Here is a 19,677-nt window from a genome sequence, read left to right as displayed (position 1 = left end):
CAGTTCACACCTGTTTGGTTTTGGGATTGTGCGGATTCCCCTCATACTATTCTGACCCCAAATCTTTGAATCTTCAAACAAAGAGGATACATTTTGGGGCCAAAATTTCTGATGGCTTAAAAGCACTGAAAGTAGTGGAATTGCCGTAGCCTGAATGATGCAAATCTGAATGAGTCACTAATGGTGGGCATTTCTGAGAAAGCCAATTTTTAAAGATCCCTAACACTTGGGACCAAACTCACTTCAGTATCACAACCTCTCCCATCTGGAGGCCAGTGTGGTTACACTTTATAAAAAGCCAAACATGCCCCATTTCTTCCTTCCTGAGTGCTCACTGCTTTCTCCACGTCATACTCCACAGGGCTATTTTTTTACACCAGGAGAATCTGAGTTCCTCAAAACCCAAACAGCCTGTCATTCTACATCTCAAAAGCTTTTGTTAACTGATAAATCAGAAAAAAAAAGGGGGGGGGGGGATGAAAGAAAGTATAGTTCTTTTATCACTTTGAGTTTGATTTCATCCTTTTAAGTTTGGTTTTTGGTTTTTTTGGGTTTTTTTAGCTGTTCTTAACTAATATTTTAACTGCAAAATGTTGTTTGCAATGCCAGACCAGAAAATCCTGAATCACACAATTCAAATTAAAACATTTTTTAAATGCTAGGATTTTTTGTCTCCCACGTATCTGAAAGTGGAGAAATTCATTGAAATCAACACTGATATACTGACCTCTTACAAAAATCTCTTTGATTTTCATTCTGTAAGAATGACATCAAAGAAAACCTTAAGGAAAATCATTAGGTCAACTCCACACTTTGTGCACATCTGAGCAATAAACCCAATTTTCTACTTTGATATAATCTGCTATGCAAAATTCTTCAAATGTTCTCTGTGAATACATTTCAGTCTGAGGATTGATCACAAACTACTCACAGCTTGTACAACTGTAAATATCATTTGCTATAGACAAATAGGCAGAGAGTGCTGAATATGAAGCTGCAGTTCCATTGTACTGTTCCTTTGCCCAAGCAGGACAATTAAATCTCTAAAAGTTGTTCTCACCTAAAATGAATGCTGCTTGAGAGTGATTCTTAGTGACATTTCTGTGGTAAAATAGAAAATATATCCTATACAAGAGAAAAAAAAAAAAAACAGTACGAAAGCAGTGAAAGACTTTTGAAGCATATGCTTGAAAATAGCCTTGCCTTGCCTCCTGCATGCCATCATTCAAACCAGTCTAAAGACACTTACCAAACCATATTTAGGGGCCCATTTCTCCTGCCTTACTTCCCTTCCAAAGAGCAGAACCACAAATAATTCCACCCACATGCACTCAGGCCCCACAAAAAGTGCCTAATGGTTTGTTAATGATGAAGTGACCCAAGTGACCAGTTGCAGAGGAGAAATACAAAAGATTTCAAGGGAATAAACCAAGTATCTAAAAACACACGGGGGCAAGACGCAGCTGAAGGTTCAGTAGTCAGTGGCAACACATCTTTGAAGATTTATCTCCCTCCTTCCTTTTTTGCTTTATTTTTTTCCTGTTTTTTTCCTTTCAGCACAATGCTTATAAAATAAATATACTTTATAAACCTTGATGCATTGTTTTCTACAAAGCAAAATTTTTTGCAAACAAAAATGTTATATAGCTTCCTGAAAGTGAAATCATCTTTATAATGAAGGATTTCCCTGATATTGCACAAACAAATAGGGAAAGAAAGCCTGCAGGCAAGAGCTTATTTATAATAGCTCTTCTCTTGATTTTTAGAAGTAGAGGACAAAGTGTGGCCCATTCTTATTCTTAATTTGATGCCAACCAGCTGAGCAAACAATATTGCAGGTACTTGTTGCAATCCTGACAATTTTTTGGAGACTGGAACAGGGCAGTGAAAAATCTCCAGCACACTGCAAGTAGTGGGTTTACCTTACCCTAACCATGACTGGCCCGAAGGCAAAAGCACACGAGCTGCAGTGCAGGGCTTGAGAGACAGGAACTCAGCTTTAGACCAGATACAATTTTTGACATTAATTTTCTTCAGATGGAGAAAATTCCTAACCAGAGTGATATGGTCTAACTGCATTTTCTAGCCTTTAACAAAGACAGACTGTGAAAGCAAGTAGTTGTATTACTGTTATTTTTCACAGAGAGCTTTTTCCACAAGTCTTACTGCCTGGAAGAGTTTTCCTGAATACTTCCATCCTGCTCTGGCTTTCTTCATTTTCAAGTCTGATCCTAAAATATGTCTTTTCTCCCTTGCTTCTGCTATCCTCTCTCCAATTATCCATTGTTTAACTTTGTGATAAATATGTTTATATTATTTCATACAATCTCTGAATGGTTGTGGTTGGAAGGACACCTGGGGACTATCCCATCCGACACCCTTGCTCAAAGCACAGTCAGCTACAGCAGGTTTACTCAGGGGTCTGTCCACTTTGACAGAGATTTTCTAAGTTCTTTCCTGGCTTTCTCTTTCTGTAACACATTGCTTATTCACAGGCAAGCAACTAAATTACCAGGCTTCCTGAATCTGCCTTTAATTCACTTTTTTTGCAAATGGTGCTTTATTGCTGCATGCTAATGTTTCATACGCTGTTCTGGCTAAACAAAGGGACATTCATTTTTTTTCCTGCAGTTATCCTGAAAAGAAACAGAAAAAATAACTGATGGCTTCAAATTCAAGCTTCCTGGGAACCTCCCAATTCTAGTATTGATTATGAAATAATGTATATTCATGCATGCTCAAGGAATATATGAGAATGGTCAATCTTGATAAAGAATCAACACTATACTCTTCAGATACAAAGCCCATATATTTTCTGACAGCATAGGTAAAGAAAAAATAGAAAATATAAAATCATGGTTCAAATTAACACCATGATGTGCTCAAAATTCATCTTGAATAATGTCTTAGTGAAGTGCAATTTATACCAGTTGGGATCCAGACCTCGATTCTCTAAATGTATCATGTACATTTCAGTCTAGGAAAAAAATAAAATAAACTTCCACACTGGAAGGTTACAGTAAAGGAGAAAATCGATTTAAACAAATGAAAACTTACTGTGATTTAGCAAAAAAAATCACTTTTAAAGAGGGATTTTAGTGAGAAGAAGATGGCAGCTTGACTGTCATATATGGGAAAATAGCCCACAGGTAAGTTTATCAATAGAGCAGGAGTGATGCATCAAGACTGGCATGATAAGAAAATACTGGAACTGTCTTTGCTCACAAGATAGGCATAGAAAATCAAAAGTTAGTCCTGCAATAATTGTGAGTTACCCTGAATATAACTATTATACAATTAAATCCATTCACTTATCAAAAAGAAATGAATGGTAACTGAGGCCTGGAAGAGACCAGCAGCCTATATTGCTTCTACACAAGATCATAAAGTCGCTGTTGGAGAAAAGCGAAGGTTTGCAATCCCCAAGCTAAATAAATCACTAAGATTAGTGAACTGAAATTTTTACTTCATTCATGGAATATCAAAAGAAGGTTGAATTGTGAGAAAATGTGAGTAGTAGAAAGTTGCATGAATTGGGCTGATTCTGTTTGGATCTCTAAAGACTTGCAAGGAAGGGTTCTAGGAAGACTGACTGTATTTCCTAACAGGTTCTACTACAGCTATCCTTAGTTAGGCTTTGACCGGTCATGTTTATAGAAACTAACCTGACACAGCTGCAGGCAACAATTTTTGAGATGAACCTATGCCTCATATAGTGGGAGGAATATGTTAAGAGGCAGGAGATATTTAGGCAACTAATGATGGAAAGTTTCCAGCATAAGAGCAGCCAAGAAGCTTCTGTAAATAACTCTCAGTATTGAACATAAGGCATTTCTGCTGAAGAGTCCTGGAGTCTGGATCTCACGCCTGACTTGACCACGTGCCAGAGCTTGCAGTGACTGGAGTTTCAGGGCACATATCAGCCCCATCTGTTCGCTTAGCCTTTTGCCTGGAGTAGGTTGGGATACATGCAGCATGCTGTTCAAACACTGCATTCTGCAAGGAGTCAGGATGGTCGGTTTGAGTTACACCCTTTGACATTGTCTTGGATTAGCTGAGAAATCCTATGGAATAGTTTTGTTTTGATGAAGACTGAATGCATCACTTATAGATCCTGGTGCTGAGATAGTCGGTGATTTTGGAAATGGCTACCTACTCCTTAATTGAAACACAGACAGTATCAATGAATTTATTTAAAATTTAATGTGTACTTGATTCAGATACTCAGTTCACAGGATGGCTGCCTGCTTTAGAATCTCACAGCAGAGAGAAAGTAAGATGTTCTGTAAGGGTATTTTTTCATTTACTTTTGGAAGTTTCCAGAATACAGTTCAGCTGTGAACTGAGTGAATTGCTAAACTGCTCATGTGCATACACATGAGCACAAAGGCAGGCACACGTGCACACACCTGCCCCGATAAACAGCAGGGTAATAAGATCCTTCTCTTATCCTTCTCTAAACAACTTCTTTAAAAACCAGCTCCTCCAGTTACTAAAATTCCTACCAGGTCCAAACAGTGGTGAAGTACATTGCCAGGTTACAGCATTTTGCACCACACCAACCAGATTTTACAAGGGCTGCACATCCAAATAAATGCCCTTGGGCAATCTATTCATCTAACAGCTGGAAAGGTGACACTTGCCATTTGGAAACTTTCCTGTGAAGATTGCTGTAAGGCTTTCCCATTAGCTTCCTGGTGAGACTGTAAGGTTGAATAAGCTGCCTTGAAACCTGCAAAGGGTAACAGAAATGCTCTAATATCACAAGTCTGCTTGATTTAAAATTCTAATTCTCATGCCATGACTATTCAGATTTTTTCCAAAGTACTAAATACATACCAGAGGGGAGAAAAAAAAAAAAAGCTTTGAAGAGGAAGCAACATGATAAAGGAGGGTTTTAAAAAGGATGCCTGTATTTCTAAGAGGTTGAATAAGGAGACAGAAAGGAGGAGATACCTTCTCTCCCCTACCACAGTTACCCAAAATCACTGTGCATTGAGAAATTAAGCAAGCAGGTCAGGGATTAAAGATGTTTCACACTCAGCATTTTCATAGGGTCTAAGAAGGCAGGACACAAACAGCGCTTAGAACAAGTGCGAAAAAATATGCACAGATACTAACAACAAGCTTTCGGTTGAAGTATTTTTAGGAAGTGAAATCAGACCCCAACAGCATGAAATTGCACAAACATGCAATCAGAGAGGCTTTGAGCAGATGGATGGGGGAGAAAGACATTGAGCTGTTACAGTCCCAACTTCAGTTGTTCAAATCTCTTTATGTGGGAGAATGAATCATGTATCATGTTTCTTAAAAGTTCCCTGCACTACGAACACACTTTTTGTCAGCTGGTTCTCCAGGCTGTGTCTCTGTCTTGGGAGGTTTCATTTCAGCTCCTCTAGACTTTGTGCTCTTCTACTAGAAAAATCAGGACAGAGTCAGCAACATGCAAGGAGTACCAAAGGGAGACGTGTGGTTACCACATTTTTCAAGCCTATACGTCTTACATTTCTCAGGTAAATTCTCCCTTGCTTTATTTGCCTTGTGCATACAGTGTTTAGTTTTCATCAATCTCTTGTATCCAGTTCATCAGTCTCATCAGAGAAAACTTAGGTTCCAGTGTAGATATTACAGAGCATTCTGTAAACTGTTAGTAAACTAAAAATGTCTTCCCCAGGTAACAACATTGGCAGTAGTTAATTTTATGCACTACCGGAAGATTTTACTTTTTAATACTCACGGAGCTCACTCCTTTTCCCCAATTACCCAATTAGGGCTTCTGCTCACAGTGTCTGTTGTGCAGGGAGGCTTACTACTCTTGAGTGGAATTCAGAGCTGGGGCCAAGAAAATGTTGCTTGAATTTTAGTGTTAAGATAGTATAAGAAAGCTGAGCTCATCTACCCAGACACTAGTATGTGACCCAAGCAGAATGAACCTTTAATGTTCTAATCACCAGATAATCTATGTATTAGCTTCTCAAAAATTTGCATACTTAATCAAAACCATAATGAAATTATTTTTAGAAGTATCTAAAAGCAGATAAAACTGGGAAAGAGAAAAATACTTTTGAAGAAGTCACCTGGATGTATCTGTGCATGTACCAGGAAGCTTGTTTGCCATCGTTCACGGATTCCACTGTAGTGTTGGCAACACCACCAATGTCACCCCCCGCAAACACCCAGGGCTCACTTGTTTGCATAGTTTCTGGGTCTACTTCAGGGAGACCCCATCTGTTAAACTTGATAGGTGCCATGGCCTCTCTGACTGTAATTAAATAAATGACAAATATGTTAATAAAAGAAAGAAAAAACTGTTGCTAAAATCTGTCAAATATATGCTGATACAATAAGAAAATTTAATGTTGAGAAAGATATCTCTCATTAAAGTCAAAGCCATCCTGACTTAATATTCAAACTCAGAATAACCTGGAAGAAAGGCTCACTTCAAAACTTGTTACACATATTAAGAAGAAAACCATAAAACCACAATCAAAATTAAATGTTTGCAAGAAGATATTTTTTATCTTTTTCACAACCATTTCTGACTTTTTTTTAGAGCATGTATTAAGATAGCTTAAGATTTTTCATGCTGTTAGAAAACAGCACATATAGGCTTTTTGCACATGAAATATTATTGTCCTCCAAATAATGCTGATGTGAAAACAACAACAAAAAAATTATACTGCATGGCATTATATGTATGTCATCAAGTACACATAAATGCTCAGAAAAATATTCTGTTAATATTTTTTAAATTACTATATTCACAAGGCACTTCAAAGTAGCTTCATGAAGAGAATAAACTTCTCAATAAATATTTTCAGCAAATTTTGATGGCATCTATCAAAATAGGAGGTGCTATATAGCTTTGTCTGCAGTAACTGAACATTCTGCAATAAAATGCAGCTTAAAATTGCAATGCCCCTCAGGGACATACCACTAGCAGATGCAGATTGCCAAGGTCAATTAAACTGATGTAGTTGCACTGTCATAAATGTAAAAGAGAAACCTGCCAGTTTAAGATGAAGATTTCTCCAATACAAAGGGCAAAGTTGTAGCATTGCCCCAGCGCACGCCTCAGCACAGAGAAAGCTCCAAACACAGCCTTCCCACACACCACAGCGATGGGATTTTCATCCAAGCCCCTGTGTCTCCTTTCACCTCCAAATCATATATTAGAAGTGCATCTCAAAGTGGAGGCTATGTATGATCAGGGGAAAATAATTAAACAGGAAGCAAGGCACAAACATTGTCACCTATTTGTCCCACCCACGCACTCCTCCTCAACCATGGCATTTACAAACATATCTAGAGGACTCAAATTCAAAGGAACTTTTTGCCACTTGTTCAGAAGACTGAGACAGAGAAGACAGCTCTAAGCTGAAAGACTGTAGCAGATTTTCTACCAGAAGTATTTAACCTATCTGCAAGACCTATTGCTTGCACAGTCTCTCCCACCTGGCATATACCCGTGGCTTAAGTTGACAAAAATACTACTTGGGTAGCAACAAACTCAAAAACTTAAGAAATTATTTCCTGTAAAATATCTAAATTACTGAAAGATAAAATGGAACAACTTTAGACTGAGACTTTTTCATCTGGAAAATGAGGGGTTTGGTTTGTTTGGGTTTGGGTTTTTTCTGTTTGTGTGGGCTTTTTTAAAGGAAAGAGTTGGCTGATAGCAGTTTTATCAAAAATCCTTCAGAAATCAATACATTAACTTTCTCTTTGTGCCTCAGACTGTCTGTACTTCAAGAAAGCTTTTGATCATCTTATATTTGTCATATATAGGATAACTTATTGCATGCAGTGGTACCATCTCAGCATGTGGTCTAGACAGCTCTCACAAGTTAAATATGTACAGGCTTGTAAAGACATGTTTGGAAAAAAACAGAGAAAAACTTGGTACTGCAGGATTTGGTAGTGGAGATTCAATAGATGACTTCTGTCTGAGACAAGACTGAACCACAATAAAGGTGTTTGAGGACAACATACTGTTGAAAATGTGGTTTTTCAAAAGAAATTATATCAAACTGGAAGTTCTGACTACTTATTTCATCTTGTGGAAAAATACGGTATTACCTCTGTTAGCCTTTATCTATTACATTTCTCAAATATCATTGAATTGCTTTGTTCTAAAATAGCTGTCTGGACATAATTATACCAAAAGCTTTTTGAGTGTGAAGATGCCCAACATATCTTCACCTGGAACATCTCTGGGGATTTGTCTGCCTGATCAGTATTTTTAAAATCGAGAAAGAACATTTCCCTGGTGTCAAGGTTGATACAGTATCCAACTGCTATTTCTTTCTTTCTTATAATCTCCAAGATTTAGGTTATATTAAAAAGGGGGCATGGTTCAAAAGCGTTTTATTCAAGAGCTCCTAACACCCTCACGATTTGGATCTGATACCTGGAGCAATTGGGAGGCTGAAGGGGCTGCCACCGAGACCACCAGCACAAAGAAGGGGAGAACTTCTGCCTTCAGAAAGGCAAGTCCCTTCTCCGCCCCTGCAAGGGTGAGAGACAGCCCAAGAGCCAAAGTTGAGCTTGAACTATTGGTTCTCTGAATTGGTTTTTGACACTGAACAAGAAGCAAACCAGATATTTAATGTTTGGTGCATGATTTGGGACAGAGGTAAACAGTATCTTTAAAAAACCTTTACCCCTTTCATTTTCAGTCTTCAAAGTTTAAAACTAACATATCTTTTCTCTTGAAAATTCAAACTACAATCCTGTGTTTGTGCTGCTGTCTCCTCCCCAGCCTAGAAAGATATATATCACTTGAAAAGATCCTTCTGGATGAAAGACAACATACAATTTAATTATTCTACTGCTATCAAGTGATGCTAACAAAAATAACACCAAACAAAAGGACAATGCTGAATATATTTTCCAAATTTGCTATATTCACAGAGCAAACACAAATGGAAACACAGCAGCAAATTATAGCATTTGCAAAAACAATATTAAAATATAAGTGAATACAGAAAAATATTTTAATTAACAAAACAAATCAAATGGAAAAGATTCCTCAAATAAAGCTTTAAAAGTGAGTCTCTGTGTGACTGCCATGACTAATTATGCATCTATGTAATGTGTGTTCAATTTGGGCTTATTTAAATAGCAGAAATGCTCATTAGCTGCAGTATATCTGTGAAGCTTCAATAAACAGTTTAATGGTTTTTATGTTTAACCAATTTTGTAAGTTCCTATAATTTTTGCTTTAGTAGCTCATTAATGTTATTTTTGATATCCATCTTACAGAATTCCTTTAAAGAATAGTAGCATTACTTCTGAAAAACAGAAATATACTGTAACTTTTAAAATCTAAAATGTATAACTACAGCTGTCATATGCACTAACAGATTAACTGCTGACATTGCCCAGTCTAAATGTCCAGCAAATAAAGGCACAATCATGCTTCCAACATTCTCTACCCCACCACTGTCCGGAACAGGTTTAAAAAGTGGTTTGACTGCATAAAGCTGAGTCCAGTTACAGTGGGAGAGGGTCCAGCTGCAAGCTGCTACTGACTTGTTTTCTGTCTGTCACCAGCAAGCAGATGTGTCTGATGTCTATCAACTCAAAGAGCAGAATTTCTGCCCTAAGTAAACAGGGCTTTAGAAATCATCATGAAGCCACTTCTGAATATTGGGAATGGGTAACCATTTCAGAGTGTGGAACTGCTGCACACAAATTCATTCAGTAAACCAATTTGTGGAGAAAAATCCTATTCCAAATGACTCAGAAGAAAAACACCTACCGATTTCAATAGGAATCTTTTGAATGTATTTTCAGTTTTATATAACATTTTTTTTTACAAATCTGGTAACTCAAAGCCTGTTGGTGTGAGGCAGATGCTGTGCTAGCAGGCAGATGCCAGGGCATTCCCAGCTGGCGTATCACAGCCTCTCTTCCTCCCCTTTACTCTTTCGTTAGATAGTCAAGGCTTCAGTACTCTGAGGTCAAAGTTACCTAGTTGTCTCAGCAGGCTCTATGAAGAAACTCAACAGTCCTTCCAAGTTCCAGAACTCCTGGTTTCTGTGCCATTTGGAGTTCTGTATTTGACCAAAGGAAAACTACAATCTTTTTCACTTATGAGGTCAGAGCTCTATAAACTTTTTTTCCTTTATTCCCTAGAAAATGCTTCTCAAACTGTAGAAATAAAAATTAACTGTGAGTGGGTTAAAGCATAAAATTGTAAAAAACTTGGGAAAAGTTATCTTTACTGTATGTTGAGCTCTTCTAAGGGAGCAGTAAGCCCAGGGTTTGCTGCTGCAGTTTCCAAGAAAGATCAGAATTGCACTAAAAGTAAAACCAAATATCTGGAAGTTGTGACGGATTGCCGGAATTATGAAATGAAGTTTTGTCCTTCAGTCACGATGCAATTGCTAGCTACTAACAACATTTTCATAAAACATATTTTGGTTCACAAATAACTTAGTATTTCTCGGATTGTTTTACAAAGGCAGAACTTGAATTTTCCTTGGACATTTTTTCATTTCCCTTTTTTGCTGTCCCAAGAAAATAAAATAGACATTATCTTGCTAAGATTCAGTGTTCTGGTTACATAGGAATTCTTCCTCTTTACTTCTGCCTTCTAAAAAGAGCGTCAAACTAAACTTAGGTTGCCAGTTCCCTATCCTAGCTTAGTCCTTTGCTCTGTACTGAATTTTTAGTGCATTTTGAGCATTATTTTCCATACTTTCTGCATGGTTCTCCTTGGAAATTCATGAAAATAAATCAGAACAAGGGCATTTGTTACAAAATTTTGCAATCCAAAAGTATTGTTCCCTTTGCTTATCAGAAGGAAATAGATTAGGAAAGGGATATTCAAAGCTGAGACTTTAAAACCAATGGGACTGGTGTTAAGTAGGATGTAGAGGCTGAACACAGTGTGAGGGAGCACACAGAATTGCAATTGTATATGCTGAGCAGTTGCAATTAGGAATGGTGACAGAAGATATTTCAGTAATTCACTAATACATTGCAAGCCTCAAAAATAAAAAACGAAGCAAAAAGGAAAAGTACAAAATTCCTCTTATAGCTCTTTGTTTTTGTGGGTGAGTTACGATGGCATGAAGGCTCTGGTAAGCTTAGCAGTTAAAATAAAGCAGCTTGTACTTGCAAAAAAATGTTTCTTCAAGAAGAATCAAAACATTTTTCTTACTCCATCTGCAGTAGTTGGATTTGAACAATTTTTGGGCTGTTTTTTACTGGTTTTAGTAAAATGGTAACCTTCTTAAAACAGTCTAGAAAGCAACTCCCCTGTTTCATCTATAAGCAGCTCCAGGAGCAGAAAATGAAACTAGGAGTCAATTTTTTAAACTAAGCGACCCATTTATAAGATTCCCAGTGGGAGAATGAATACCCACTGGAACTGTTGCTTAAAAACACAGTCAACATTTTATTTTAACAAAACAAAAATTACTAAATGCCTATTGTGAACGCATGGAATCTCAGTTGCACATTTAATAGTTACCATGCAAGAACAGGAAACATCTTGTTGAGGATAATAGACTAGAAAAAACTTTCTAACCTATGAGCTATTTCTGCTCAGTCACCCACACACTTATGGCTTCTTATAAAACTTTCCAACATGAGCATCAAGGCTGCCCTGAACACTTTGTTGAACTGGGGCTAAGTCTAATTTTAATCTCTCTATTTTTGACAGTATTTTCTTTATTCTTTTATCAGCAGAACCTGTTTTTATAGGATATAACCTGCTATCTTAGCCCATACTAATACTGCATTTGCAGTTCCCCGAGGTGCCTTACGAATTAGGTCAATTGATAGAGCTCTTTGTATGAGCAGCAATTAACATGTTTATTCAACCTGCACCTGAGTCACCCAGTCACAGAATAATTGAGATAGAAGGGCTCTCTGGAGGGTGCCTATTCCATTCCCTTCAAAGTTAGATCAAGTTCCAAGTCAAATCAGTTTGCTCATGGCATTGTCCAGTTTTGAGTACCTCAAGTATTTTCATCTCTCTCTTTTGATGGACAATACCCGAATTTTTTCATCTCTTGAATACAGAAGTGTACTTCATTTACAAAAAGCAATCAACCACACAAACAAAAAACCACAACAAAACATTCAGATGATGTTTTGGTGTTGTTTTTCTTTTTTTTTTTTTTTAATTTCTTTTTTGTTATGTCCACTGAAGTAGTCTGGAGTTTTGGTTGTAATCCAGCTCAATAGTGAATAGCAAATTTGACATTCATTAAGACAGCTTAAAAAAAAAAAAAAAAAAAGACTTAAAAGCAACTGAAATGGTTTGCTCAAAATAAGCACTTTATGCACTCAAGTCTTAGTTTCTTTTCACTTTCACAACATTCAAAACAAATGACTTGCAATTTTTCCTTTTTATTTGATTGCTCTTCTAACAGCAGTTTCACCCAAAATCCAGCACGAAACTGAGGTGTTTTGCTCACCCCCAAAGTAAATGACTCTCTTCTCTCATGATCAGCTCACTGCATGACTGTTCCCCTCCCATTTTATGTTCCTATTTAAAAACCTCTCAACAATTAATTTAGACTGTGAATGCGCCCTAGGAAATACAAGACTGGCACAGTACTATGGCTAAGCAACACAGTAAGTTCAATCTTTTAATTGAGGTAATTTTTAACGTGGGAGAAAACAGAATCACTTCAGTATCATGAGGTCTATGAATCATAACAAAATATATTGATTGCATAGGTTAATATTGATTTACCACGAGAGTCTAGAAAACCTCCCAAAAAAACTAAGCACAGAGTTTTAAAAACAACACCAACAAAATTTGCCAAAATTCTCAGTCGATCAACGCCATTGTCAGAGTAAATAATGAATCTCTTAAAAAAACCCCAAACCTAAATCTTCTTCTTCTTGCTTCCTGGAGGTTAGACTGAGCCCTGAAATATGACCCACACAAATGCCAGAGTCTTTCCACAGCAATGCAGCTCCAAGAGGAATGGGAGTCTGCTCTCTCCTGTGCCCTGTAGAGCAGGAGGCAGTGGCAGGCCAGCAGGCAGCTCTTAGTAATGAGCACTGTAAATAGCTGAGTGCAGTCACTGTCTAGAAACAGCCTAGGACGCAAGAAACTACCCCAAAGCATTAGTAGCACATGCAAGAGAATATTGCCCTTGGTATTCACTTCACATGTTTCTCAAACTACCAGGCTGATCTTTCTTTTTAGTGTAGAAGATGGTGTAGACTCTTCTCATGGTTGCATGCTGGTTTACCATTTTATACAACTGGACGTTGAGCAGGGAGTGCTGAGCACATCGTTCAGGTTTAGAGCCTGATTACATCACTTTGGATTGACCATTTTCCCTGATTGCAAAGGTTCACAAAAGTACATTAGGCTAAGAAATTTTGAATACCAAACTTCCTGGTCCTGTGCAATCTGAGGCACTTGTCAAGTCCTCTGTGAGAGCATTTATACCCAAAGGACCATGACAACATGTCATGGGTTAATTAGCTGGCATGACCATGCCCTGGAGAGGCAGACACATTGTTCACCAAGGCTTTCAGAACCTCCTAACCTAGGTGACTGTCTCCAAGCTGAGGACCTTCTCATTTTATCAATGTATCTTCTGCTGAGTCAGGCTTTTCAGCTTCTGAGGCACGATATATGTGCCTAAACTCCTAAAGTCTAACCTAGTGTCAGAGGAGAACAGCCTAAACACTGCTCAGAATCCATATTCTTAACTGTATTCATGTTCCTCTCTCTGCTAAATGCAGACAATTCATCCAATCTCTGAAATGTCACCAGTGTGCCAATTTCTGTATCTTTAATACAGAATTAAGTAATTGCTAATTTTTAAGACTAAACCTTGTAAAGAGCAACTAAGAAATATCATGTAAGAGAGAAGTCAGTTCTCTTATATATGCACGAGAAATAAGTAATACCCAGACCAGCTGAACCAGAATAATGAATGTTTCAATGCCTGTTTAATTTGCTAGGTTAAAAAAAAAAAGATATTTCAGAGATCAGATCAGTTCAGCTTAAAGATGTAATATAATGAGCTTCTCTAGAGTTAATTAATGAGACCAGAAGAAATTCCCAAGAGTTCCTCTGAGATCCCACTTGCACTGAGAAGAAAAATATATGCTGAGGAACCGTACTTCTATGCTAACTTCCAGCACTATACAGCAATATGCAGAGAACTGCCACAACACCAGACCCCCAAGTCCTTTTCTAAAAGATGTACCTGAAGGACAAACTCCTGTAAGAGGACCAGGAATCACAAGCTGAGTAACATCCAGAAGATCAATTTCACAAAACTGTAAAAGGACAGGACATGGCTGCAGCTAAAAGAACAATCTGTATTTGCAGCACTCAGGGTTACCTTTATTGTCACTCAAAATAGAGCCAAAGGCACTGATGACCACATCGGCTTTCAGACGGACAACCTGATCCTCATCTTCTGTCCAGTTCCCATCGCTGTCTTGTTCAGTTCGAACAAATTCCATAGCAACAATTTGTCCACCCTTTAGAACAACTTTCCGAGGAGAGAGGAAAGGCAGAAATTCACACTTCTCTTCCTTTGCAAGTTCCATCTGTAGAGTAGAAGCAATAAAATATATAACTTCAACATGCTGCATTTTCCTGGAAAAAAACCCCAAAGAAACCAACCAGAAAACATTTTTGGACTCAATATGTTAACATGGATTCTTCTATAGTAGAAATCAGCTGTGTCCAGTATGCAGACAGTCATCTTACTGCTAGCTTCAAAGCCTCTCATGCTATCAAATCAAGCAGTGGCAGTAAGGAAATTTTCAAGGCAAATATTTCTCCAATCTATTTTCTTATTTTTTCACTACTTTGAATATGTTTAACTTCTTTGAGGGAAAAAAGATTTCTCTTCTATATATATCTGTGCCTTTTAAGAAGTGGCTTTGTATTAACTTAGTCCAAGCCCTGATTTGTGTTTACTATGACTTTAAGATTCTATTAAATGCTGACTACCATGTACAAGCAACAGTTTTCTGAGTGGCAATACAGACCTAAGATCTTCTGAATCTCTGTGGTGGTAGAACTGCTTAAATCAATCATCTTCAGAATTTGACTTTCTCTACTTACACAACTTTTTTGAACATGTACATCCTACCTGACATGATTCTATCATGGCCATTACTAAATGAAGCTACTTTTATTTTACTGTTTTCACGGCCCACTACATGATTGGATGGGTACAAACACTGACAACTTTCAGAAATTTACCCAGGCTTCTATGAAAGATTTTGGTTCAGATTATATGAAGAATCTGAGTAGTACATGAGTCTGTGCAACACCTTAGGTAATCTCATTGTGTCTAGAACTCTTGACTGAAGTGCAACAGAAGTACATCATGCACCAAGAAACCCGCTGTTACTTCCTTTGCAGCTCCATACCCCTTCTGGAAGATCTAAGGTTCCCACCTTCTTGAAACAGACAACCAAACTACGATAAACCTCATGATAAAGATCCATTAGATGGTGCGCTATTCTCAAGTATATAAAAGTGTAATGTACCAAATAAATGAAAACAGAAGAAGAGCACCAAAATAAGAAAAAATAATCTCAAAAAAAAACTCCTGTAGTATATATAAATTGAGGAAGCACAATAAATGCCAAAGTGCAAAGCCAAACTAAAAACCAAACTGAATGCTGATACATGTGATGAATATCATTGCTCCACTGCCACTGGCAGCGATTCAAAGCCAAAATCACTGTAAGTAATTTTCTTACCATAAAGAAAGGAAAGAAAGAAAGCCTCACAAGGCAATGTCAGAATCACTGAGATTCCTTAAGCCAGAAGGTATCATTCTAGGATATAACCATGATCTCAAGAGTCACCTACAACACTCTAATGGCTGTTTGATTCCAAGATTGAAAATTTTGGTTCATTTCCTAACTTACAAGAAATTCTGTCCCCTGCTTGCAAATACATCTCTCTGACTTATCAGGAAACAGATACAACAGTGGAAAATTATTTAAATAGAGATCATACAAAGTGAGCCTTAGATCTTCAATAAACATTCATACATTTTAAGAGCATCTTTACAAACAAAACCTTTAGCAGATGTCTGTTAAGTACAGACACACTTAAAGTATAGCACACTTTCAGGCCACATAGAAGTAACTAAGACGCCTCCTCAGAAATGCTGCTATTCAATTTTACCTCTTCTGGGACAGCCCTGATATGAGTGAATCCCTTCCTGAAGACCACAAACACACGACGAGCTCCGCAGCGCAGAGCAGATGTTGCACAGTCAAAAGCAGTGTCTCCTGCCCCAAGTACAATCACAGTTCCGTGTATTGATGGCAATGGAGAGTGACAGCCACACATCCCTGAAAGATAAAAGGAAAACCCCATTTTCAAGTGGAGAAACCATTTCTGCATGACAGCTCAAAAGGTACTTGTACTCAAAGCAGTGTAAAATTGCATCTTACAGTTTTCAAGCATGGAGTGTCACTATCAAATTATTCTGCTCCACTGAAAGACAGTTTTATTCCCCCTTTTAAGATGTGCTCATATACATAATTTCATAGTCAGTACTCTAAGCAGCTGCATCTTTCTATTGAGAAAGAATTCAAATGACAACATATTTGTAGGGCTGTGGGTCCTGTCAGGTTGAAACTAGAATTTTGAGATGTTTTTATTCAAAAAGTAAGTTTCTTTCTCATCAGATTCATTATCCTCCCAGATAAAAACACCCCCGAAACAGAATAAAACAACAACAAAAAGATGACCAGTTGTTGATAGTTATAGTTTCGTCTAACAGAATACCAACATCAGTCCCCTCAGATTTCTATAAAGCTGTGTTCTGGTTGTGACATGATTCTCTGAGGTTATTCATCAGCTGAACATGAAGAAAAAGAATATTGTTACAGTAATTCCTAGTTTTTCCACTGGAAGAAAATGCTTAATCTACAGTAGTTTTCTACAAATCATTTGTAAAACATTACATGGAGAAAATGACAACATCATGTGTTTATCATCTACAGCTTGTCTTTGATGATTCAATTAAACAAGAAATAGTTAAGTGAAACAGAACTGTGTCTGCTCCCTGAATGAGACTGCACTTTATCACATGCTCAAGTACAACTAACTGTTGATTAGGGAAATGGTTGTAACTTGAAAAATAATGCCATAAATAATACAAAGCTATATTGTCACCTAGTCCAGGACAGTTCCAGTCAGGAGGCACTAAGCTGGTCATTTACCTATCGTACTTTATCTCAAGGATCCTACTATAGCAGATTTTCACATGTAATCGTGGAACACAAGTATTATTGAAGTAAACAATCCTTTTCATTTAGACATATAAGCAGAGTGAGAAACAACATCCTAATATACCTATTCTCTCTTCATTTGAAAAATGCTTAATGTAAAACAAATGCAACCATTTTCTGCCCCTATGTATGTGGCGTCACATTTACTATTTATTTAACAGGATTCTTAGGCTAAAATTCTCACTGAACTTTTCTCATTTATTTTTAGTGAACTTAATACTTCATAAAAATTGAGCAGTGGAAAAAGAGCAAGTGAAGCAGCGGGCTGGCAGCCCAGAGAGCCATTAGAGTATGAGTCCAGAAAGGAACAGTCAGAGCAGCCCGCTTTGCTCTTGGGAACACACTCCTAAGGCAAATTCACAGCTATGTATTTGTGAGGGGAAACCCTTTTGGAGGAAAGTATATTAACAAGTGCCATTCAGAATTAATAAGCAGGCAGAATATGTATTTTACCATGAATAAGTCTATTATGTCTATTATTTAGATAACTGTCACAGTGAAAAAAGGAGGATAGAGTAGGATATAGTACATGTATATTTTATTCTAAAATTCCATGCCTTAGAGAGCAAAAGGTGGCTACAGCTACAGACAGACACTAGGAAAATTAAGTAAAAGAGACCATGTTAATTAACAGACAACACCAAAGAGCTATCTATTACTGTCAATCACAAAAGGTTAGTTCTTCCAAGTTCATTCTTTTTTCCATTATAGACTTATTACAAAACACCCCCAACATATTATCACATATGCTAGCATATCAAGAGGGCTGCTTTGCAATATTTTGAAATATGTGGATCACAGTGTATAGATCCTTATGCAGGCAGGTGACTTACAGTACACAACTGCTACATATTTTCTCAGAATTCTACAAAGTATTTTTAGTCACATTGTTTCAAGAGAGGACTGTTTTCCAGAATTTACTTTTCCTTTTTTAATCTACTGATGCATTGCACTGTATATTCTCAATCTGTTTTATTTTTATACATCTCTGTCTTCAGTAAGAAAACCCAAAATCTCACCCTTTTCTTCCAAATCATTTAAGAATACTTTGAGCTTAAGAAAACAGAAATAAGCATTTGATGAAAACAGAAAAGAGATGGGACAGATCGAGATGCAGAATTTAACTTCTGAAACATTTTGCATTAAATGAGGTAATAAACTTTACTTTTATAAGCAGAACAAACTGCCACAGAATACATATACCTTGAAAGTGTTTAAGAGAAGTGTACGAAATAAGCAGGCAATCCTATATGATGCTAAAAGAAATTTCTGAATGCTGAAATGAAAATCAGTTTGTAGATAAAACAAGTTCTATTAAGTCATATGTAAAATATCCCATTCTGTCCAAAGTGTAAAAAAAAACAACTGGTACATCAGTTTTTTTTGTCTGGGGACTCTAGACCATAAAGAAATGTGGCATAGAAACCACATATTTGGGGCTTATGATTTCATATTCAGGGACACTGAAAGCATCTGCACTCCTTAGGGAGCAAATGCAGCTATCTCTGTGCCCAAAGAAAGATGTGAAACCATAAAACAAGACTGCATTTGGTGCCTATGAACTGAGCACTTTCTTATTAACTCCTGTCATACTCCTGTTGTCCTGAGTCTTAGACTGTAAGTTCATTGGGTAAGGAACTAGTGCTGATTTAAATGTGTCCGTAAAACCTGCAGCACCTGACTTGGGATGAAGTAAAAGAATTTATCAATAATCTACACATCAGCTTCTTATATAAGACATAAACACCCTTTTAAATATCAGATTTTTTCAAACCACCTTACATATACTATTTTTATCAAGATACTTTAGACAAAGAAGAAGCTTATGTCATCTTTTGACTATAATTCAAAATAAAAAATATAACTTATTAGGGGAAATTATTTGCCATAAGTTTAGATTTGCATTTATGATTATTTAGTTTATAATCTCTGGGACTAAATTTGCTGACCATGCTCCTGAGGTTGCCCTCATCAAGAGAAAACCCTGCCCCAGATATATTCAGTGGAAGGTACTTTGTAACTGGATGTGCTGCTTTGTAGCCAGACAGTTCAATACAGTAATAACTGCTAATGATTTATTGAATGTGATTGCAACAAGAATATAGTACCACACACCTGGTTTACTTGCCATTGCTACCAAAGGTAAGAAGTCTTTAGATGTGTAGAATCCTTGATTCATTCTCAGTCCTTGGAATATACTGTCTCTGTTTGGTTCTGGCAAACCTGAAATAGATATTTTATGGCACATCAGAACTACACAGGCAATTTTAGCAACCAACATATATTTTGAATTACACAAATATTCTCAAAAAAATTATCAAAACAAGCACTTCTACAAAGTCTCTGATGTGTCCAAAATATATTGCAAATGATCACATTTGTAATCTGCAGCTTATATAACTGGTGATTGTTTAA

At 37.1% G+C, this 19,677-nt stretch overlaps 1 protein-coding gene across 2 annotated transcripts in view; it reads right to left on the bottom strand.

Annotated features, from left to right (window-relative positions):
* Window positions 1–19,677, bottom strand: part of DPYD (dihydropyrimidine dehydrogenase) — a 343,524-nt gene that overhangs the window by 164,245 nt on the left and 159,602 nt on the right. For both annotated transcript variants that reach the window (XM_066192389.1, XM_066192390.1), the window contains 4 exons: window positions 19,378–19,485; window positions 16,148–16,317; window positions 14,334–14,544; window positions 6,078–6,262 (listed from right to left, as the gene is read on the bottom strand). In XM_066192389.1, coding sequence (XP_066048486.1) covers window positions 6,078–6,262; window positions 14,334–14,544; window positions 16,148–16,317; window positions 19,378–19,485 — 674 coding nt within the window. The remainder of the gene's footprint in view (window positions 1–6,077; window positions 6,263–14,333; window positions 14,545–16,147; window positions 16,318–19,377; window positions 19,486–19,677) is intronic.

The sequence above is a fragment of the Chamaea fasciata genome, unplaced genomic scaffold (genome assembly GCF_029207755.1).
Source record: "Chamaea fasciata isolate MVZ Bird 193981 ecotype frontalis unplaced genomic scaffold, bChaFas1.0.hap1 SCAF_10, whole genome shotgun sequence".
In the NCBI taxonomy this organism is placed as follows: Eukaryota; Metazoa; Chordata; class Aves; order Passeriformes; family Sylviidae; genus Chamaea; species Chamaea fasciata.
Note: the sequence above shows the minus strand (reverse complement) of the source record. Positions and strands in the feature narration are given on the sequence as shown.